At 28.4% G+C, this 25323-nt stretch overlaps 2 protein-coding genes across 2 annotated transcripts; both read left to right on the forward strand.

The window, feature by feature from the left end:
• Window positions 1–2219: 2219 nt before the first annotated feature.
• Window positions 2220–13804, forward strand: LOC114756733 (LRR receptor-like serine/threonine-protein kinase EFR). The gene is made up of 4 exons (XM_028945667.1): window positions 2220–2970; window positions 9210–9281; window positions 13542–13685; window positions 13782–13804. Exons 1-4 carry the CDS (start codon window positions 2220–2222, stop codon window positions 13802–13804), a joined length of 990 nt encoding a protein of 329 aa, XP_028801500.1.
• A 543-nt stretch (window positions 13805–14347) lies between these two features.
• On the forward strand, window positions 14348–20077 carry LOC114756734 (probable LRR receptor-like serine/threonine-protein kinase At3g47570). Its single transcript, XM_028945668.1, has 2 exons — window positions 14348–14525; window positions 19559–20077. Exons 1-2 carry the CDS (start codon window positions 14348–14350, stop codon window positions 19918–19920), a joined length of 540 nt encoding a protein of 179 aa, XP_028801501.1. The 3' UTR covers window positions 19921–20077.
• Window positions 20078–25323: the final 5246 nt, after the last annotated feature.

Below are 25323 nucleotides of genomic sequence, written 5' to 3' on the forward strand. Positions count from 1 at the left end.
CAATTTTATGCTTTTAGATTAGTATGCACATGTTTGTTTTTATTTTATTTCTTATATGCTTCTTAATTTGATCTTTACTATAACATACGGTGTTTCATTTTCAGCCTATTGGTGCGACAGCACCCTATCTTCTCTCTCAATTTAATTATCAACAGAATAAACATTTTTTTTAAAGGAATTAACTAAAAGTTTTAGAATCTTCTAAGAGATGATTTCATACTTTACTAGCTAACATTTTTATTGATTATTTCAGACTTAATATTCGGGAAAATTTGATAATCTCGGAAATTCCATTCATGCTTTGCTTTAATTTAAAAATATCCTTGCTTATATAATTTTAAGAATTTCAAAAATCATGAATTATTTCTTTTCGATGTGTAAAAACAATCATCAATTATTTTTTCCGGTGTATAAAAGTTCATCAATTATTACCAATATAAAATTTAACACATAACCAAATGAAGCTGTTTCTTTGCCATTCAAAAGGAGACATTTAGAAGCTGTTTCCGGCCAGATGAATTGTAACTACAACTGCAAATTTGACTTTAATGCACAATAGACAGATTGTGTTTTGCAAGTAAAACGCGTTAGTAGTTTCTCTATTTTCAAAGACCTTGATATATTTATTTGTTTCTTTGACATCTTCTTGATCGCTAATTTCTTTGGGTAATCTCTGGGTATATTCACAAAAGTATTTGAAGGCTAACTGCTAAAATGATTTTCATTTCAACAATAAAATTCAAACCTCACACTCCTTTAAAATATGTCCCATATTATATTCGTATAAATTAAACCAACTTTAATTTTGTTAATATGTTATCCTTCAATATGATTTTCAAAATGCTTTAAAACAATTGCACAAATGATCCCTTCAAGTTTGTGGCGTAGAAAGTGGATTATCGGATTCAGTTTCTGTGCCTTTTGAAATATACACACAAAAATACATACTATTTTTTTTTGCCACGTACAATCTATAAATTCTGAAACAAAAAATAATTAAATTCTGCACTATTCATGTGTTTTTGAAGTCAACTGTGGTATTCTCTTTTGGGTAAACTAAAATGATATTACGAAATTAAAATTACAAACATACGCACACATATGAGTTGTTTCGTTTGAAATTGAGTGTAACTTTGAGGTCTACTTACAAGTCAAGCGCTCCATATACCAATGCATACATACAATCAATTAAAGTTTGTAGACTTTTGATAGATATTTTGTTCATGCATGCTTCTTCCCACTAGTAATTATAATTTTTTTCCTCTGTATATGGCCTACAAGACTGACCATAAATGAAATAATGCAATGGAAATGAAAATGTGGTTCAGGAAGTGGAATTATACTCTCTCATTACTAATGTATTTATGGGGTCATTTCATCAACTTGTCTCTGGGGATAACTTTAATCTTTGGAACGCCGATTTCATTTATGTTCAACTCTTTGTTGGTATTAACTGGAATATATTTTGGTTTAGTGGTTTGTCAATATCTTTGTTTGGCTAGTCTTAAAGAAATTCAAATGTTATTTACACTTAGCTGTTATTTATAAATTTATTTTTGTGGATGTATTTTCATTTTGAAAATTCCCTAATTAAAATAAATTGAATTGAAGGCTGCTTGTAATAAAATAGATGATACACTAGTTGAAAATTGCAAATTGAGACTACATCAAAATTAACATTTTAAAAAAGGGATAAGGTGATTAAATACTCTAAAAGTATTCATGAAAAGACACCCAGCATCTTAAGTTTTTTTGTTTTTGCTCTTATCTGCCATTATATAAATTTCTTTATCCGTTATTGTATAAATATATGTATTATAACATGTCGTTCAGATCTGAGTTATCAGGTGTAACAAAATAATCTTTAAATTTCCATCCTGGAGCGTGTAATCTTGGCAAATACCGTTTTTAATTATACAATTTACTTTACTGCATGTGTATTGAAATATTATGTAGCAAAAAAAATGTTTATAGAAATATTAAAGCCACACAAGACAAACAGAAGAGAATATAAATCAATTTTAAACGAAGTACAATACAAAAAAGTAAAAAGCTTTTATTATTTGGAAGTCTGTAATTAATCACAATCACGCAATATATTTTATTTTAGTGTTCACTTTTTTATGGTTATCTTTTAATGTAGTCACGAGAGATGTCATTTTGCAATTTGAAATTTAACGTCCTCGCCTTGACTTTGATTTAGAATTGGAGAAGTATAAATGGACGTGTTTGTTAATTGCTGGATGCACAACACTTACAAATTTGACAAGTCTGCTGTGCGAAACATGGAAAAACCTCTTCCCTTTGTTTTCCTTTTCTTGCTTCATTGCTTCCTGTCCTGCTTAGCTTGGACTCAGACAAACATCACCACCGACATATCTGTGCTTCTTTGCCTTAAATCTCATATCACTTCGGATCCATACAATTTCTTAGCTAATTGGTCTGTCTCTTCTTCTCCTTGCAATTGGGTTGGTGTCACCTGCAATACTCGTCATGGAAGGGTCCATTCCTTGAATCTTGGTGGCATGGATCTTAAGGGTAGCATATCTCCACAACTAGGAAATCTCTCCTTTCTGGTTGATCTTGATCTCAGTGAAAACAACTTTCATGGTCAAATTCCTCAAGACTTAGTTCAATTACGTCGATTGAGACTGTTCAACTTGAGCTATAATGACTTTCATGGACAAGTTCCAACATGGATAGGAGATTTATCTATGCTTGAGCAGTTGAGTTTTCGAAATAACAGTCTCACTGGGTTTATTCCATTATCTCTATTCAATCTATCAAGGTTGGAGACTTTGGATTGGAATAATAATTTACTTGAAGGGACCATTCCATTTGAGGTGGGAAGACTTGAGCGATTGAACATCTTACGACTCGCGGGTAACAAACTTTCAAGAAACATTCCCCGAACAATATTCAACTTATCTTCGCTGGAGTTATTAAGTTTGTCATACAACAGTTTGTCAGGTATGCTTTTTATTATTTCCAATATTTATATTTGTGTTTTCTGAAAACTAGTCTATTTAATTATCAGGATATAAACTCTCAATCATCATAAGTTTGGGTTTTTTCCCCCAACTTTTTTGGCTATCTTTGCGCATTTCTTATAAGTTTTTGTTTTTTAAAAAATGTAGTTGTCACTATTCTTTTCAATAAATCACGAATTAGAACTGAAGTAGGTAGAATATTTGTTCTCGAGAATTCGTAAGAGCTAGCATAGGAATTATAAAGAATGCTGCTCTTATATCATTTTTTTTTTTGATACATCGGAAAGGAGCGATTATATCATTTAGAATGTCCAGAAAGATTGTTTTTTTCCTTCTCAAAACAATAAAGCCTTACAGTCCACGGATCTGGAGCATTCAGTTTTGATTTGGGCCGCCTAAATTATATTATAGTTTTAGTATTTATTAATTAATTATTATTTCTTCCAAAAAAAAAGGATTGTATTTAAATAATAAATTTTTCTTATGTATATTAATAAATAAAAAATACTAGACATGAAAAATAGATATACACAATTTATACTCACGGTTCGTATGTGAAATATCCATATTATCAAATTGATGGCTCGATATTGAACTTTGAGGGAATGCAAGTTTTTGTTCTTTTTATTTTCGCTTCTTTTGGTAAAGAAATAATTAGCTTTGAATCAAATATTAGCCTTGAAATTGTCTGTTTATATAGTAAGGCGATGAAACATAGAATTCAATTTTTCATTATTAATGATAAATAATTCTGTCCTAGTATTTTTTTTTCCCCTGTTAACCTATGCAAATTATATCATTGTGAGAGAAAAATTTGTTTAAATTCTTAGGAGTTACTTAGAAGATCATGACGTTTTAGAAGATACAGAAAATATCATGTCGGATAATTGAATGGGTTTTATTTGTGATTACGGTTTTTGAAGATACTGCAAAGCGCACAAGACTTGACCTCAAATCAAATCAAAATGCAAACCCCACACTTTAATTTTTTACATTTATTGGTGATATTATTTTTTTCTTGTTTGTGAAATAAAAAGCCATGGCGAGCTGAATTTTAAAAGTTTAAAATAGTTAGGACTGCTTTGTGACTCCACCAAAAATATTCACAAAGATGATTATAAATTAACATGGATCTGTTATCCGCTACACCAACAATCTTGATTGGAAAGTTTTTCTTAATGACGAAAAGCACCAGTTGGGATTCCGATATACATTTCTTTCTATAGCTTTTCATTTTTCATTTTGCCCCATATTTTCTTTTGAATGGAAGTTATTTTAATATAGACAATACACTAGAATTTAATAAACACACATAATTATTAACTTTAGAGTGTGTAATATTCGCAAATACCATTTTTACTGTTTGTTTATTGAAATTTTAAAAGGGCCCCATATAACACTACGTAGAGTCACATGGAATTAAAATGCCGGAGTATTTCTTACTTTTACCAATGATATTTTTATCTTGAGTCATTTGTGATTAGCTGTTTATATTTAGTGATATCCTTATAATACGAATAGTCTATTTATTTATATATATATTTTTTAGCTTCTCAAGCTTAAAAAAATAACTTTAAATGTATTGAAAACAAATATAACACACCACTCTGATTAATTTTAATTTGTCATAATCACGAGATATGTTATTTTCCAGTTTGAAATTGAGTTTGCACTCCTTGACTTTGATTTTGGATTGGAGAAATATAAAATGACGTGTTTGTTAATTTCTGGATGCTCGGCACTTAAAAATTGAATTTTCTATTTTTATCTTAATTATTACAGTTTGTTAGGTGTGTTTTGAATGATTCTGGTGTTGTCTCCATTGTTCTCTTTTATCTTTTATCTTTTTAGGTTTTGTTCTATTTTTGTACATTTCTTCTTATTTTTTTCTATCATTTTTCTATTCTTCTTAAAAGAATAAAAAATAACTTGTCATCCAAATTTTGAGATGGTTAGTAAACTTGTGCCATAGGGAAAAAGAATATTGTTATAACATTAGTCCAAAGAGATCCTTGAAGGCCCATTATCAACCTTGGAAAACGATGTTTATTATTATCATGTTATTAAAAAGTTTTTGCAGCTTTTTTTTTTTTAATAAAAAGAATGAGTAAGCCTTACCAGCAACATGTTTGGAAAATGGAACAGTTAATTTTAATTTGGATAATATAAAATTTTAATTTTATGATATATTATTTACTTTAATTTTTTTAAATCAGCTTGCAGATAATAAAAATAATTTTTTTTGGGAGTCTTCCAACAAATATGTGTTTTGAAAGAAATGATGAATTGGCATGAATCTGAAAAATAACAAAAATAAATTTAAATTAATCTAAATTACAGACAAATAAACTGAACTGAAACATAGAATAGTGTAATGAGTCTCCCATATACATTCTGCAACATTAATTCATCCAAATATCTCATCAAATCACATATCCAAAATATTTATTCTATCGTTATTACCCGAGCTGAATTGAAAGGATTATTCTTATTTTAAAAATAACTATTGTTGTGTTTTATTATTTAGAATGTACTTATGTTATTTCTCACATAAGAGCACAAGTCTTACTATGTGTTTTCAAAAATGCAAATATGGCTTATGTACATAATATTTTTGTCAACTACACCAACGATCTTGAACTGTCCCTATATAGGACTTAGCTAGCTAGTGACGAATTTAATTTTTGAAAATAATTATATTTCTTAACACTATCAGCTTCGCTTTGTAAGGTTATATCTTATCCTTGAGTATGTTTTCCAAATTGTTTTCAATAAATTGTAGACATAAAATGGAACACTTGATTGACAAATGTAAATATGAATTAAAAATACATACTTTAAAAAAATCTTCCATATGCATGGTCAAACCCAACAGCAAGAAAACAAAACCTAAAAAAATCCACACTCTTAACTTCTCTTTCATTTACTTTCTAGTATTTAACTTAAATTAATTGTTGATCATGTCTTTCAATATTTATACAGTGAAATAATAATTTTTGCTCTGCATATTAATTATTTCAACAGCGGATTATTTGATCATTTTATTATGACATATGACAGTTAATGCGCATGCTGTGAAAGTTGATATTGACATATTATTTATTATTTTAATATTTGAAGGAGGCATTCCAAATGAGATTGGTGATCTTCAACAGCTACACACAATATATCTTTCAAATAATCAGCTTTCAAGCACTATACCAACCTCCATATTTAATAGTTCAGTGCGACAATATATTGAACTTAACGTCAATAATTTATCTGGGAGTATGCCAACAAATGTGTGCTGTAGGCTTCCAAAACTTGAAAGACTATATCTCAATGGAAATGATTTGTCTGGTGAGATACCCTCCATTTGGCATCAATGCAAGGAATTGGCAAATTTACAATTGGGGGATAACAAATTCAATGGAGGAAACATACCAACTGACATTGGAAATTTGACCAAACTTGAGTGGCTATATCTTAGCAGCAGCAACTTGCAAGGTAAGAGCTTTAATTATGCGTTTGTCTAAAATTTTGTTTTTACTATTTTGATAAATCATTAATTTAATTTAAATATTACAAATCTAGTCAATAATAATTTTGCTAGATTAATTTTAAAGACATGGAATGGAACTTGATGCTTTCTTTTAATCTCAAACTGGATATGCTTTCTTTTATATATAATTTAATTTTCACACATGTCAAAACATGAAATAAAATATTTAAACTGAACAAAAATAAATTAATCAAAATTTATAATTAACTTTCATGTGGTGTGGCATTCCTTCCGTGTCGGTTATTTTCCCCTCCATTTTGTTGTTGGCGGCAAGTTTTTTTAAAATAAATCTGGTTCTATATTATCAATTAGAGCATATCAGTGTTATTTTTCAAAATGAATAAGCCTTGAACGATGTTATAGAAAAAATATAAATTTTGTATCTTGTAGACATAACATGTAAACGAAATATATCATTAAAAAAAGTAGAAAACTATTATTTACTAATATTATAAATTGCTAATACGCACAAATATGTTAATTCATTCGCATTGAATTGGAACAATTTTCTGGCCAAAAAAATTGGAACAATTCTGTACGTTCAATTCTTGGTAAAATTAAATAACGCTCTTGAACATAAAAATTTTCACTGGTAATTTCTTAATAATTATTTAATTTGAAGTTAAAAGAAACATCCAAAAAGGGGGAAAACGTACCAAATGTAGACTCATTATACATTATGTGGAACTTTTTTTTTTCCTTATTAAGCAAACATACTTAATGATTTGGAAAATTTTCAAATAAAAAAGCTTGAAATTATGATATTTTAATTTTCAAATAAATTGTTATCATGAGTGAAAGTTAAAATAAAAAAGTAAACTTATATTATTTTTTTGCATTACAGTGTTACTTTTAATTTTAGCAACCACCTGGTTGGGAGATTAAATCCCACCAACCCTACTGTCCTAGGCAGAAAAGATAAAATACTTGGCAAGGGGTTCCAAAGTTATTTTAAAAAAATGGGAAATTTTTATAATTTTTCATGAATTTCAAATTGTTAATTTGATTTTTCTTCATTTTCTATAATTTTAAAGTATTACATACCTGAATTGAAATAATATAATTTTATGTTTTTTTATCTGAAATTTTTGCTAATGAATTCTCACTAAAATTGTACCAAAAAATTCTTTCATGCCAAGATAAATTGCTGAAAAGGTCGTCTAGTGCTTTATGCCGTACATGATTAGCGATTTTTTTTTTTTTAAACCAAATTTGATGGTTAGACAAAATTTGCTTCTCACTTTTTAATATTTATGCATCAATTAATCCGGATAACACATATATTCAAGTTTTTGGAATTAGTACGTAAGAAACGTGTATATATACACACACACACATATATATATTACCTATATGCAAATAATATCTTTTGTGTTTATTCCATTTCTATTTTTCAAAGTGGAGGGTGTTAGAAGTCTTTGTAAAGAATTTATGTTCCTTTTAATTCAAATATAAGCATAAAATAACTTATGCAATTCAAAAAATTAGTTAAAAATAGTTAAAAATAGCAAATATATAAAATATATAACTTATTATCCTAATACATCCTTATTTATGGTGAGGTTTAATAAGAGCAAGGATGAGGAAAAAAAAGAAAAAGAAATAGAATGAGTTAAAAAGGGTCGAAAAGATAATATGAGTGAGGCTTATAATTAATTTGGGAATAAAATTTAAAAAATGCATTAAATGATCCAAAACATCCGGAATGAAACTCATAAAAAAATCAGTCCCTCTAAAAGAGTTGATGTTTATATTTTTTTAATCGGTAAGAGTATGTCGTGGTAATGTTCAGTTACGAGTATTGGGCTTTAGGGTCTCAAAGCCCAGTCTCTAGTGTATGTGTTTCTGTATAAATATGGGTCAATTATCCCATGTTATACATAAACCCAATTCCCCTTTCACTCAATAATAGATAGATTTTGGTTCTCTCCAGTCTTTTTTGGCATCTCTCTATATTATATTTATACTTTATGCATATTATACAAAAGTATTGTACCCCTTTCACTCAATAATAGATAGATTTTGGTTCTCTCCAGTCTTTTTTTGGCATCTCTCTATATTATATTTATACTTTATGCATATTATACAAAAGTATTGTAAATTTTTTTATTTTCCTATTTATTATAAATTGTTTATTTTCCTATTTACAAGTCCATTCAGCGTTTTTACAAGAAGAATTGTCAATAAATTATATTTAAATGCCAACCTCTTTACAAGTATTGAGATTATTATTTCTTATTTTTCTTCTTTTATTTCCTTTTTTTAATATTCTTCAATAATAAAATAACTTTAAAATGACATCTTATCTGTTCATTTCTTTATTATCGTACATTTTTCTTGTGGAGGCTTGAACATAGCTAATGATTTATAATCACAAAGCAGCAGCGATTTTCTATTTTTGTCTGGTGATATTTTCTTCATTTAGAGGAAAACAAAAATGTGATTTTTTTTGGGTCATTTCATTCATTCATTCATATTCTTCGTTCATGTAATGGGACTTATGTTAAGCTTGTGATTACAATGCCAAAAGAAAAGAAAGATAAGATCAATAACGGATGGGACCATTTGATATTTAAAATGTGCAAGACATTTTTAAAAAAAAATTTTACTCTTAAGTATCATATCTTTCATATATACTTTGATCAATAAAATGGCTTCACCATATATAATTTTTCCAGGAATCATTCCAAGTGAGATTGGAAACTTGACAAACCTCCAGACTCTTATGCTTAGCAGCAACAATTTGCAAGGTCAGAATTTTAATTATATGACTATCTTATACCATGGGTGTATTTTTGTCTTGTTTTAATCTGCGGAATGAAAAATAATTTTAAAATGAGATTCTGTTTTTATTTTTTTCACTCATTTTCAAGAATCATGAAAAGGTTTGTGTTCATAAAAAAAATGCTTATAAAGAGTCATAACTTATTGACAAGTACTTGTGATGTGTGTGCTTGTCTGTTCATGAAATGTGGCTTATCTATTTTTCTCTTTCTTTGGAAAAAGACACATCTAATGGTGATGCTGTCTTTTAATCCCAAAAGCTAATATTGCTCTATACATATATGTTCATGTCCCACTTATACTCACAACGTGCTTTCAACACATGGCACTAGTTGGGATTACTTCTATTATGCTTAGAGTGTGGAATATTTGCAAATACCATTTTTTTACTATATGTTAATTGAAAGTTTAAAAAGGCCTCATGCACCGCTGGGTAGAGTCACGCGGAATTAAAATGCTGGAGAATTTCTTATTTTTACTAATGATATTTTTATTCTGGGTCATTTGTAATTAGCTGTTTATATTTAGCGATATCCTTATAATCCAAATAGTCTGCTTATTTATATATTTATTTTAGCTTCTCAAAATTCAAAAAATAATTTTAGATGTATTGAAAACAAATATAACATACCATTCTAATTAATTTTTTGGTATAATTTTAGTGAGAAATCACTAGGAAATATATATATTAAAAAAAATAGTCTAATGCTTTACGCCGTTCATGATTAATTGGAAATAAACAAAAAAAATTATTTAGTCAAACTTAACGTACTGATTTGCAATATTAAAAGGTAATAACACAAATATTCAAGTTTTTGTAAGTAGTACGTAAGACGCATCATATGCACACATATTACTTCTATGCAAACAATTTATATATATATATATATATATATTACCTATGTGCAAGAAATATCTTTTGTGTTTATAAATAAAGTATTCCATTTCTATTTTTTAAAATGGAGGTAGTGTTAGAAGTCTTGTGAAGAACTTATGTTCTTTTTTATTCAAAACATAAGTATAAATTAACTTATGTAATTTGAAAAGTTAGTTAAAATTGATTAAAAATAATAAATGTGTCAAATATATAACTTATTGTCCTAAAACATCCTCATTTACGGTAAGACTGAATGGGAGAGAGGATTAGTTAAAAAAACAAAACAAAGAAAGAGAATGAGTTAAAAAAAGTCAAAAAGATAATGAGAGATGCTTATAATTAATTTGAGAGAAAAATAAAAAAAATGCATTAAATGATCCAACAAATCTAGAACAAGCTTATTTAAAAAAGAAAAAAGTTAGTCCCTCTTAAAGATTTGACGCTAATATTTTTTAACTGGAGGAAGTATTTTGTGGTAATGTTCAATCAAGGGCATTGGGTTTTAGGCTCTCAAAGCCCAATCTCCAGTGTCTACGTTTCTATATAAGTATGGGCTAATTATCCACTGTTATACATGAACCCAGTTCCCTTTTTGTTGAATAACAGATTTTCGGTTCTGTTCAGTTTTTTCATGGGCATCCCTTTACATTATACATGTACTTTATGCATATTATACAAAAGTATTATGAATTGTTTTATTTTCCCATTTACAAGTCTATTCAGCGTTTTCATAAAAAGAGTTGTTAATGAATTATATTTAAATGCCAACCTCTTTACAAGTATTGAGATTATTATTTATTATTTTTCTTCTTTTATTTCCTTTTTTTAATATTCTTCAATAATGAAATAAATTTAAAATGATATTTTATCTGTTCATTTCTTTAATGTCGTACACTTTTCTAGTGGAAGCTTAAATATGACTAATGATTTACAATCACAAAACAATGATTTTCTTTTTTTTGGGTGATATTTTCTCCATTTTGAGAAAAATAAAAATAAAATTTCTTTTGGCCATTTCATTCATTCATATTGCTCGTTTATGTAATGGGACTTATACTAAGCTTGTGATTAGAATGCCAAAATAAAAAGAAAGATAAGATCAATAGCTGATGGGACCACCTGATATTTAAAATGTGCAAAACCTTTTTTTTTTTAAAAAAAGTTTTACTCTTAAAACTATCACATCATTTATACTTTGATCAATAAAATGGCTTCACCATTATAATTTTAGCAACAAAAATTTGCAAGGTCAGAATTTTAATTATATGACTGTGTTAGACCATATGCGTGTTTTTGTTTTTGTTTTAATCTTGAGAATAAAAAATAATTTGAAAATGAAATTTTGTTATTATTTTTTTCATTTGTGGAAGTATGTTATAACAGTTTATTAGGTGCATTTTGAATGAACCTGCGCTTTGGATATTGCTTTAGATTTTTTTGTATTTTTGGCCATTTCTTCTTCTTCTTTTTTCAATCATTTTTCTATTTTTTTTAAGAATAAAAAAATTTTGTCATCTGATTTTTGAAATGGTTAGTTATACCAATAGGAAAAAGAATATTATTATAATAATAGCCCAAACAGATCTTTTAGGTTGATTATCAATCTTTGAAAACAAGTGTGTATTTTTATACTCGCATAATTTAAAACTTTTTGAAGCTTTTTCTTAAAAAAAGACTAAGCAAGCCTTACAAGCAACATGTTTGGAAATTAGAACATTTAATTTTAATTTGCATAACATAAAATATATATTAATTTTATTATTTAATATTAATTTTTATCGTAAACTCATAATCTTATTTGTCGAATGAAACGGATGCAGCTTACATGATATATAAGAATTTCTCAGAATTAATTAATCCACAAATCTGAAAAAGATAACAAAAATAAATCTAAAATTATAAATTAATCAAATTTAAATTACAGAATAATAAACTGAACTGAAGCATAAAACACAGTGTAATGAATTGAAAGGTTTTTTTTTTTTAAATAAGTATTTTTGTGTTTCTAAATGCGCAAGTCTTTCTGTGTGTTTCTAAAAATGTAAGTCTCCCATGCACATAATATTTTTACTGAACCAATAATCTAAATTGGGCAATAAATATTGATAATGAATTGTTCCTGTATAGGACTTAGTTAGCCAGTAACAAATTTAATTTTTGAAAATAATTATATTTTTTTAACATTGTCATATTAACTTTCTAAGGACATATCTTATCCTTAGGTATATTTTTTAAAATTTTTCAATAAAAATGCAGACAAAAAATGCAACTCCAGAAATGTCATAATGTAAACATAAATAAAGAAATACATAATTTCAAAATTACCACAACGTCAGGTAAGAAATTTGATAGACAAAATTTGCTTTCCCCCCTCGTAATATTTATGCATGGATTAATCCACATAACGCAAATATTCAAGTTTTGGGGATCAGCCCGTGAGACGCGCGCGTGTATATATATTTCCTGCTTTATTTTCTCTTTAAAGCTGGTACACTTATACAAATATATTATTAACTATTTTATTTTTCTATTTACAAGTCCATTTAGTGTTTTCACAATCAAAATTGTTGTTAATGAATTGTATTTAAATACCAACCTCTTTACAAGCATTAAGATTATCATATCTTATTTTTATTATTTTCTTCTTTTTAATATTCTTCCATGATAAAATAAATTTAAAATGAGGTTTTATCTTTTAATTTCATTAATATTGTATATATCCATAGCGGAGGCTTAGATATATAGCTCGTAAAACTAAAATGAGATTTTGTTTTTTGTCATTTTATTCATTATATTGTTGATTCATAGAATGGGGCTTATATATAGCTTATGATTACGATGCCAAAATAAAAGAAATATAAGATCATGAACTGATGGGACCACTTAATATTTATGACGCGGAAAATAAATGGCTTGTTTGTTTTTTTTAATTCTTCTTTCCAGAAGAATTTTATAATTTTTTTAAAAATAAGTTTTGAGAATAAAAAGATGAAAAATATGCTTGGATGACGATTTTAAAAACCACATTTGAAACAAAAAAAAAACACAAAAAATCACATTGGGCAGTTTGATTTTATAAAAAAAGTTAAAATGTGTTTTGGATCATTAGGAATATGTGTTTGCTGTTTGTTTTTATATATAAAGTAATCCGTTTCTTTTCAACATGCTATTCAGTTTATGTGCTCTAAAAAAGTTTCACGTTTGTAATGTATATAAGTGAACGCAATGCTTCGTTTTTTTTTGTTTTTTGAACGAAAGGATTTGCCTTTGAAAAGATTTTTATGATACATCCAATTCTCTCATCAAAATATGTATAACTCATATCTTGTCCTCTTTTAAATTGAAACAGGTGAGATTCCATCATCTCTCCTCAACATTTCTTCTTTAAGAGTGTTGGATTTATCCAAAAACAATTTGAATGGTAGTCTTCCAATATCAACTGGCAATGGGACATTGTTGGAAGAATTATATTTATCATGGAATTTCTTTACAGGTATGCCCAATCAACCCATTTCTTTATTTTATGTTTTAAAGATTTTTATTCTTTATTTATACTTATTCTGTATTGCTTGCAAACTTTTTAATTAAGATTGCTTTAACCCTCTGTTTTGATGGAGAGAAAAGTTTGGACGAAAGAGAACTAGAAGAGAAAATAGGAGAGAAAAGTGGGAGGAAGAAAAAGTGGAGGAGAAAATAGGGTGTGAGATTCACCATATTTTCCTCTCAAACTTTCTTTCCACATATGAAAAGAAAATGGGAAGAAAATACACCTTCCACTTCTGCTCTCACATCCGCCCCTCTTCGTTATGATTTTCGTGAGTGAAACTCATGACAAAACTGAACTTCACATTATAGCTGTTCTTATTATCCCCAGCGTTAGTGCAGTTTGCTTCACATGTGAAAAGAAATTTAACGTTCAATTGATCATTGATAGTAGAGGAGTCCTTTTTAAATGACCGTCGTCAACCTAAAAACTGAGTTATTTTCTATTAGTTTTAAGCCTCTAATTATCAAAATTCCATGTATTATTTATATGCTTGTGTACGTGTGAGTTTATTAGGAAGTTGCTTGCCATGCTACCATGTAATTAACAAATATTTGTATTTATTTATAGGTGAAATTCCTTCATTTCTTTGGAAAATGCCTTGTTTGAGAATGGTTGGACTTGACAACAATCATTTAAAGGATAATTTGCCAGAAGAAATGTGTCATGATCTCCCTTTACTTGAAGTCTTTGGTGTTGATGATAATCAATTAGAGGGAAGCATTCCGAACTTAATAAGCAACTGCACATCTTTGAAAAGATTATATTTGGATGGTAACTCATTTACAGGTATGCACTTATATGTGTTTGTTTTCTTCTATTTAATATTTTGTATGCACTTATGATAGGACTCATATGATTAAAATTCCAAAATAACAAATAAAGCTAGGATTATGAATAGACAGAACGTCATGATATTACTAAGATAGAAAAGTTATATGTAAATAGTTTTTTCCTTATTTAGTATATTTTTTTTAGAAAAATTCTTTTTTATTATGTATAAAATGTAACAATTCTGCATTGTTTAACTGTAATTAAAATTACACATAATATTTCTTAAAAAATTATAGTGTAGGAATTGAAAAATGCACAGTAAACAAAAAAATTATTTAGATAATCATAGAAAATCAATTACAAATAAAATTCAAAACAAAAATTTAAAAGCAAATTAAAAAAATGCTTATTCAAGCAAATTTAAGTTCAAATTAATGAACGAGAATACATGATCTTTTCAATAGTCAGTCAAATTATTAAATCGCATGATTCGAATTCGAGTTTACAGAGAAACCGTTTTATGTTCAATGGTATGTGAAATTAAATATCTGAGATGAAAAGAAGGATACAAAATCAACAGGTTGAGGAAAGTATGCTATCGTAATTTCTCACTTCAACTGTACCCTAAAAAATCTCCTGGAAAGAAAAATTTCCGGAAAAAATAGTTTAATGCTTTATGCCACATATGATTTATTGGCAGTGCACAAAATATTCATACAGTTAAACTTAACAGATACACATGCAATTTGTTAATTAAGAAATTTGCGTTCTCCCTTCTTAATATTAATAAGACACGTGTAATTTTTTTAATAGTATGCATGTACATTATGTATATTATTATATGCAAAAAAATATGATCTGCTTTATTTTTTCTTCTTATAAGTCCAATCAATTTTTTCACAAGCAGTTGCTACTAATTAATTATATTTGGTTGCCACCCTGTATACAACCATGAGATTATTATATCTTATTTTTTATTTTTTTTCATTTTTAAAATCATTTTTTTCGATAGACTAAATTTAGATGAGGATTATGTTTTTCATCATTTCATTAATATCGTACTATTCATAGGGGGGGTTTTAATATAACTATTAATTTACAATCCAAAATATCAAAAGATCAAATCATGAATTGATGGTGGTCTATAAAATATTTTTTGGCCATTTCATTTATTCATATTGTTCATTCATATGATAGGAGTTATGTATATTTAGTTTGTGATTACAATGCCAAAATAAAAGAAAGACAAGATCAAGAACTGATAGGACCATTTAAAACTACCACATCATTTATACTTTGATAAATAAAATAGCTTCACCATATATAATTTGTTCAGGAATTATTCCAATTGAGATTGGAGATTTTACAAACCTCCAAATCCTTGATCATGGTGTGTGCTTTGCTCATAATGTGATTTATCTTAGTTTTTTAAATTATTTTTTTAGTCCTCCAACTTTTAACTACACATCTTTAGTTTTTATTTTTGTTTTAATATATACAATGCAGGAAAAGATAATACCCGCCTTGCATGAACAAAAATGAATCAATAAACATTTCTAACTTCATCTGTGGTCGCATTCCTTCTACGTGTGAATTTCTAACTTCAGGTGCTGATAAGGATGTTAAAAAGGATTAGTTTTAATATTTTTTTCTAATATCCAGAATGTATAACTAAAAATATTTTTTACATCAAAAAAATAAAATTAGTTTAATTCCTTAAACAAAATAAAATAAAATTTCAGCCTTTTTTTGGCATATGATAAATTTATTGTTATATTTTAAAGTTAGAGCCTTTTAAATAGTTAACAACCTTCAAGCAAAATATAAATGATTTGGTAGTTCATTTTAAATAGGTGAAATTAATTCCACAATCTTTCTTTACCATTCTTCTTTGAAAGATATTAAAGTAAAATACATTAACTACTCCTCAGTTTTACTTAAATTACAAAAACCTTTAATCTATTTTGAAAATATATATAAACCTCCCTTAAAATTAAAATTTATGCTACAAAAACTTCCTTTGTATATTTCAAATTTTATTTCTATCCATCTAACTATTAGTTGACTGTTAAGTTTGACTATTAAAATTTCTTGAACCAAATACCCTCCTTAATATAAAAGTTATTTCAACATTTACATTTTTCAAAAAAAAAAATTTAATACATGTATTTTCCAAATTTTTAAAATATAATAAAATTTACTAATTTTGATTATATTGTAAAATTTTATAATTTTAATTCTTCATCACATATAATGAAACTTATTTATTTAGTTTTTTTAAATGGCTAGAAAATAAAATAAATATATTTTTTTCTCATCATATAATATAAATTGTCTCAGTTTGAGAGATTATGGAAGTCATTTAAATTTATAATTTAAAAATTTTAAATAAAAATTTTATTAGAAATATTTGTAACTTATTCAGTCAATTATATATTTACTTAAAAAATTAATCAAATTTCCATTCAAGGTTTTAAGTCTACATTAACTAAATTACTTAATTTTCTATCCCAATATGATAAAAACATTAAACAAATAACTATTTGCAAAAAGTAAAAAAAATAAAATTCAGGAAGGAAAAATTTTTAGCCAACATTTAGGGATTTAGTATTATGAAGGATAAATTAGTAAATAAAAAATTTTAATATAAATTTTAATTAAAAATCTTTTAAAAATATTTTTAACAAAATTAACAATTTGGATTTAAGTGTATGTTTTTAAAAGAGAGGGGAGGTCTGTTTAATTAGGACAAAATACAAGAAAGATTAGAGTATTTAATTCTAAATGTATTTGTATATATTCTTGTCTAAACTATATAAAAGTTATGATTTCCATCAGTTTTTTCATGTCCAGGTTTTGTACCTAAAAATATAGGCAAACTTGATAAACTTAATGTGTTAGACTTGACCTTGTTCTTTTTAATATATTCAACATGTGAGCATTAATAAACATTGAGTTTTTGGAATTAGTAAGAGAAGTATAGTTTTCTATGTTATAGTATGCATGTATATTATCTGCAAACATTATTATCTATTTTGGTTTCTTTTAAGGAGTCCATTCAACTTTTTATTTCCAGGTTATATACCCGAGGATGTAGGCAATCTTGTTAGACTTGAAACGTTAGCCTTGGGATCAAACAATTTGCATGGACCTATTCCTTCCAATATATTTAACATTTCAACATTGACAAGAGTGTTCCTTGGTGGGAATGTCCTCTCTGGCCTTTTGCCATCATATTTAGGAATTGGTCTTCCCAACCTGCAGGAGTTACATTTGGAAGGAAATGAACTAACTGGACAAATTCCAAATACCATAGCAAATGCTTCTAAGCTCATTAAGTTAGATTTGGCATCGAATAAATTTAATGGAGCTATACCCACTACCATCAAAAGTTTAACAAACTTGATAGAATTAGATTTGGGTGAGAATCATTTGACAGGGTTGATTCCAGACATATTTAACCAATTACATAACCTTCAACGTTTAAGTCTAAGTAACAACAAATTGCACGGGTTCATTATAAATGAACTTTGCCAACTCAAAGGTCTAAGTGAGTTGTATCTTGCCAAGAACATGTTTTCAGGAGCAATTCCAGGATGTCTCAGAAATACTTCTTTGCGGAAGTTAAATTTTAGCTCTAACAAATTGATATCTCATATAACCTCTTCTCTTTGGGATCTCAAAGATATCTTGATTTTAGACATATCCTCTAATGCACTAAGTGGAGTGATTTTACCGGAGCTATCAAACTTGAGAGCAATTACACTATTGAACTTGTCCAGAAACCAAATTTCAGGAAGCATCCCTGCAACTATGGGCAGCTTGCAAACTTTACAAACTCTATCCTTAGCTCACAACAAATTGCAAGGGCCTATTCCTGAAGCATTTAGTGGCATGATAAGCATAGAGTCTATGGACCTTTCTCATAATTACTTATATGGGGTGATTCCAAAATCCTTAGAGTCATTACTCTATCTTAACTACATCAATCTTTCCTACAATTTATTGCATGGAGAAATTCTAGATCGTGGTCCTTTTCAAAACTTTATTGGCCAATCTTTTTTGATGAATAAAGATCTTTGTGGGAAATCCCAACTACAAGTTCAACCATGTAGGAGAGGAAGTAAGCGCATATCAAATAAAGTGATGCTAATGATAAAATGCTTATTGCCCATCATGTTTGTCATTTTGGTTGTTTCAAGCATTATCTTTCTAAAGCATAAGAGAGATAATGATAATTATTCAACCAAAAAGGATCTAACAAATTTGGATACACCAACTAGAATATCCTATTATGAACTTCTACAAGGAACAAATGGATTTGATGAGAGTAATCTTTTAGGCTCTGGAAGTTTTGGATCAGTATACAAAGCAATCCTTCCGAATGAAAATATAGTTGCTGTCAAAGTATTTAATAACTTAGATATGGAAGAAGCACTGAGAAGTTTTGATATTGAATGTGCTGCCATATGCAATTTACGCCATCGCAATCTCATTAAAACCATCAGCAGTTGCTCAAACGATCATTTCAAATCTCTAATAATGGAATTCATGGTAAATGGGAGTCTCGACAAATGGTTGTACTCTCATAACTATTATTTAAATGTCTTGCAAAGGCTAAACATAATGATAGATGTGGCAACAGCTTTGGAGTATCTTCATCATGGTTCTCCTATACTAGTTGTTCATTGCGATGTGAAACCAAGCAATATTTTGTTAGATGAAGATATGGTGGCTCATCTTAGCGATTTTGGTATTGCTAAACTATTTGGTGAAAAGCAATCAGAAATTTATACCAAATCTTTGGCTACTATTGGCTATATGGCACCAGGTAATGGATTAATAATACTATTATGGATTTATTTCTATGTTCTTTTGTTTATCATGCATACTTTATAAAATTCTATACTATTTAATTTCTAGCAAATATTTCATGCCTTCATATGTAAATATTTGAATGGATGATGCAAAAAAAAGTTTAACAACAGACAAACCTTATGTTTTTTGTCATCATGACTTTTATACTGATCATTCAACATGACATATAGAGTATGGATCAAAAGGAGTTGTGTCTGCAAAAGGAGATGTGTATAGCTATGGTATTTTGCTGATGGAAATGTTCACGAGGAAGAAGCCAACAGATGAGATGTTTGTTCAAGGATTAAGTTTGAAAGACTGGGTGAGAAAATCCACACCATATTCAATCATCAATATTATAGATGTAAATTTGTTGCATAGAAAAAATCAAAATACTGATAATATATTATGTCATATATCATCAGTTTTTGATCTAGCATTAAAGTGTTGCAATGACTTACCTGAAGCACGACTTACTATGATTGATGTTGCAGTGTCATTGAAAAACATCAAGGCTTTGTTAATGGAAAATGCTAGGGACATTATTAGTTGAGTAATTGTTAAATCACATCTTAAGTACTATTTCTTTAACCTTTTCTTTGGATAGCATGTATTGTTGTAAATTAGAGTGATTCTGTGTATGATGTAATAATATATGAAATTATTTCAAATTTGAAATGTTCTAACTTGATCAGATTCATTCTGAATTTCTTTATGTTTTATCATATCACTACTACAAAATGAACATTTTATGCACTCCATTCTTTTTTGTTTTAAAAAACAAAAGGTAAAAAAAAGGCATATATACAAGTTTGTCAAAAGAAAACAGATGAGTATATGAATATATACTCGTTTGTTCTCCATGAATAGATGAGTATATGTTTATACACTCATATATTATCCTTCAACAGATGAGAATGGATGTTTAAATGCTATAAATTAGATTGAATAGCCCTAAGATAGAAAACCCTATACATTCTCCTCCTTTCCACAGCATATCTCTTCTCTATTAACAAACTCACAACGACAATGTGTATACATGCCGAAACTCGCAGTGGACAACTCAGCTTGCGGTGAGGACATATATTGCAACTCTCCTTATCATTTTGCTGTAAAAAAGTTATGATTTTGCATTTCTAAAAGTTGTGATTTTTCAGCTCATCTTCTCCATGATAGTTATAAGTTTAAGAGCGTGAAACTCCATGGCTAGTTGCAAGGTAAGTTAAGCACTATTCCCCTTGTTTGGTATAGGTGCTACATATTTTAGGTGTGTGTGATTGCTATTTTATTTGGTTATGTGGGTATTCAAAGTGATGAATATAAGTGTTTTATGGGCGCATAAATTTTCTATTTAAATTGATTATTGGTAAAGAATTGCATTTAGGAAGCAATGAACATTGATTAGGCAAAGCATTTAAAGATTCAAAGCTTGGTAAATTTGTTAGAATGGTAATGCACATAAGGTGTTTGAAAAAATATCCAGGAGAGGAATTTGGTTGGAATATGGTACTTAATTAAGTATTCTCAATATATCAAGGATTGAAATTTAAGACCAAGGTTGTTTAATCTCCATGTTGATTTTTAGAATGCTATAGATGATATTTGAACATATATATTATGGTGGTTGAGAATGTCATATTTAATTTGAGACTTTTTTGAAATGTGATTATATATAAAATGTTGGGTTCAATAGTTTGCTTTAATTTTTTGTTTTAATTGATTCTTGGTAAGAAATTGTATTTAGGAAGCATTGAACATTATTATTGGGCGAAGCATTTGAAAATTAAAAGCTTAGTAAACTTGTTAATTAAGTATTACTAATGTATTAAGGAATGAAATTTAAGGGTAATGTTATTTAATTTTCATGTTAAATTTTAGAAAACTATAAATGTAATTTGTACATAAATATACATGGTAGCTAAGTGTGTGAAAAAGGAAAATGATATATTTTGTTTTAGGCTTCTTTGTTAATTTCCCAACTTCTTCCTGTTTTTTCTTCTATTCCCAAAAGTGGAAGCTTATTTTTATTTCACATATTTATCTACGTCCACTATATATTTCACATACCTATGCAAACTAACAAAACATGACTAGATATTTTCTAAAGTTAGTTCCAATGTTGTTAACAGAGTTTTGGTTTTGTGTTCTTAGCTTGTTTTCTTTTAGGTCCAATTACATTGGATTCATCACATTAGGCACAATGTTAGAATATTTACGCATGATAATTTCTGGTCCATTGAAATAAACATATTAGTCATAAACTTATATATTAAGTGGTTGAATTAAATTGTGTTGGATTGAATATGTGAACTTTGTTTTGAATTGCTTAAATTGGAATTGAGCTGAATTAGATTAAATTGAGAATACAAATAATTCAAAATTCTATTTTTTAAAAAATCATTATTTTTATTTATTAAGCTAAAGCAAATAAAAACAGCCAATTATTTTTGTCTGTTTTGGCCCAAACAAATGAAAATAGTCAACAGACCAAAAAAGGGAGACTATTTTCGTCTATTGGAGCCAAAATAGATAAAAATAGTCCCATAATGGACGAAAATAATTATACTATTTTCATCTGTTTTGGCTCCAGTAGACAAAAATAGTCCTTTTTTTAATCTATTGTGAATTGAGAAATATATATACTCTTCCATCCCTTATTATAAGATCCAATTTTTTGAATCGGGTTGTCCCCTTTTTATAAGATTCCATTGGGTTTATCTAAATAATAAATGTATTTTTATCCACTTTACCCTTAATTAATATATTCTATCTTATTACCTTTTCCCCATACATTCTCTTTCATTTTTTTCCTCATTCGCACCTACCCACTTATAAATAAGGGTATATTTGAAAAAAGTATATTTCTAATATATTTATTACTTTTAACTAATTTTAACAGTTTTCTTAAACCACATAATATAGTTCAATGGATTTTATAATAAGGGATAGAGAGAGCACTATCTATATCTCTTTTAGCAATGTCTTTTCCTATACAAATGAAAAAAAGTCCTTTACAATAGATAAAAATAGTATCTTTTATAGCAGTACATTTTTCTTTTTAACATTTTGGATTAGAATTATAAGAACTTTGAGTCCACTCTTTTTCTTTAGGTAACTTTATAAAGTTTGGAACATGATATTGGAAGGAAAGCTTTTCCAAATTAACTAAAGTGAGCCCTACATTTATTAAAGCGATTACTTTAATCATACCTTCTAAGATTTATAAGTCACATTTTCCAAATAATTTCTTTTAAGATTTATATTTAGAAATCTATAACAAGTTGAGAGATTAAAGTGATTAATTGCTAAACATTTTTGCTAGGACCAAGTTGGCCATTACCGAATAGTTTCCCATTATACTAAGATATGCATTATTGAACAAGTTGAGAGATTTCTCATGTTCCACTAAAGTTCTTTATGCATCCTCTTCATTTTAGATAATTAGAACAGTAGCTATTAGGTTCTAATGAAACAAAAGTAACATCCTAATATTGGCAAGTATAGAGGAGACCATCAATGGAGGCTTCAAATGACCAACAAATAAGAGACCATCAATGGAGGTTTCAAATGACCAAGAAATAAAGATGAAACCATAGCCTGAATTGCACCAATAAACAATAACACTCAGAATAAGAAATAATGAAACTAATTATGGTTACTTTATTTTCTCCTTGTCATTCTTCTTTTTCATCCCCCTATCTCCCCAACCTTCCCAAATGTCCTAGGAAATACAAGAAACTAGGGGGGAAAGACTTTAAAAGGCTAGTAAAAGAAGTGACTTCCAAAATGACCATTTTACCCCTATTTTTGAAACGTCCTTACTTTTACCCATCAGAGTACATGTTCGGAAGCAAATTGGATATGCGAAAGCTTTACTTAGGCCCAAAAATTGAAATTTTCCTTTAAGTCCTTGGGTTACTATTCACTATGCATATTTTCATATTATAAGTCTAGCTTTGAAAAATCATAACTAATTTTACAAAAATCGTATAGATTTGATCCAAATTTCTACTCAAAGCTATTTCAATTCTCTTTAAGAGAAAATATCAAACTGGACTTATCCCTTGCCAATTCATACAGTTTAATCTGTAAAACTTACTGTTTACTTGGTAAATTCTAGAACTTCTGGATTTCTTGTCTCAAATTTGGAAATTCATATCTCTTAGCATACACATCCAATTAAGATAAACTATCTATGAAATTAAATCTTAGGATGTTCAAAATAATCCTACCAAATTTAATGGATTAACTCATTCATTTGATAGGTCAAACTGGAGCTCGAAACTAACTGCTCCAGGACCTACATGCTTCTCTTTACTTTTTCTTGCTTTAATTCTTTTTATTATTTTGGCATGCATAACTTGGCTTTATTCTTTCCCATTCATTCTTATACATTTTCATTCATGCCATAAATAGTCTAATTGATAGAACCCAATCTTTTTATGGTTTTCTCAAGTGTTTTCTAATGTTTTGCAACACTTTTACCCTTATTATGCATGCATTTATATCCATTTGATTACATTGAATCATGCAATGCATTTTGCTGTTAAGGGGTAAAAAGGGTCATTTTTCTCTCCTTAATTGTAATTGCCTTGATTTGTAATCAGTTAGTCTTTACAAAGCTCTTCGTCGTGATTTTTAGGCAACTGGAGAAGGATCCAAGAACCAAGATGGAGCATTGATGGAGCCACAAATTTACAAGGACCAAAACATAAGAGTTTGAAGTGTTCTGCCTCCCGAGGTCATGACATGGACTTCTGAGGTCACAACTTGGATGCCCTTTTAATGAAACTACACTTTTTAGACCTGAGTCAAGATGAAAGCTCTCTGTCTTCTCAGGTTGTGACATGAACATTCTGAGGTGGCGACCTGAGCCCCTTAAATTGCGACCTGACACTCTTAAGGTCACGACCTGAGTGCGTTAAGTGAAGCTGTGCATTTTGGAATAGGTTTCTAAGCCTTTATACCTAAAAGGGGTAGCCACCACGAAAACATACTCTCCCCTTTTCTAGATTTGCATAAGGTTGAGCTACCATCACCTCCTCTTAAGTCTCCATTAATCCTACACTCAAAACCTCTATTTTTCTTCATCTCTTCATCATTTTCTACATTTCTGAACCGATTAAACCACTTTAACAACCTTCTTCCCCATTTTTCCAATCCCATTTTTAGCTTCAACTATCGCCGTTCATTCCTGGAGCGATTGCAATCAGCTTGAAGACATGAGAGGCTAAACCATTAGCCTCTTGGTGATGGAAGACAACGCTTGAGCTCAAGGATGTAATAGGGGAGTTATCAGTCTAAATCTGTGTTTGATTCTGTGTTAGAGATTTCTTGATTTAGGAATCTCTTCTGCACTTTTGTTTTAGACTTGGTTTATGATTGTAAATCTTGTGTTTAGACTGTTATGTATTTAGATTAGATGCTATAATGTTGGTTCATTTATATATATCAGTTTTGAATCCTTGTGTTCATTTAATTATCAGTGATCATTGGTGATTAATCTGTGTGCTTGGTATTCAATGATTGTTGATTGACTTTCTGAGGACATTTGCATCATCCGTTCATCTACACTCTAAGTGGTTTCCAACAATGTTTTAAGAGATGTTAATTAACTTTGATCAGAGTGATTTTTTATTAATTAAGATATTGGACCCCAGTGATTACTTGGGGCTTTCTTCAGACTTAGAGACTTTCTAAAACTCCCAATCATTTTAAAGAGCAGTGATAGCTGAGTTTCCATCATCAAGATACTGTTTCACCATAATTCCCTATTAATCTAAAACATTTCTTCATTCATTCAAAATATCAAAAACATTTGATTTTTTGTACTTTACTTTATTGTACCACATTTAAACAGTTAAAAACCCCCCCTTTTTTTTTTTACCTAAATCATCATGTTTTTTATTACCAATTTAGACTAGGTTGTTTTCCAATAAAGCGCTCCTCGAGAAGA

Source organism: Neltuma alba, unplaced genomic scaffold (assembly GCF_004799145.2).
Source record: "Neltuma alba isolate B1F8T4 unplaced genomic scaffold, ASM479914v2 tig00010467_pilon, whole genome shotgun sequence".
Lineage (NCBI taxonomy): Eukaryota > Viridiplantae > Streptophyta > Magnoliopsida > Fabales > Fabaceae > Neltuma > Neltuma alba.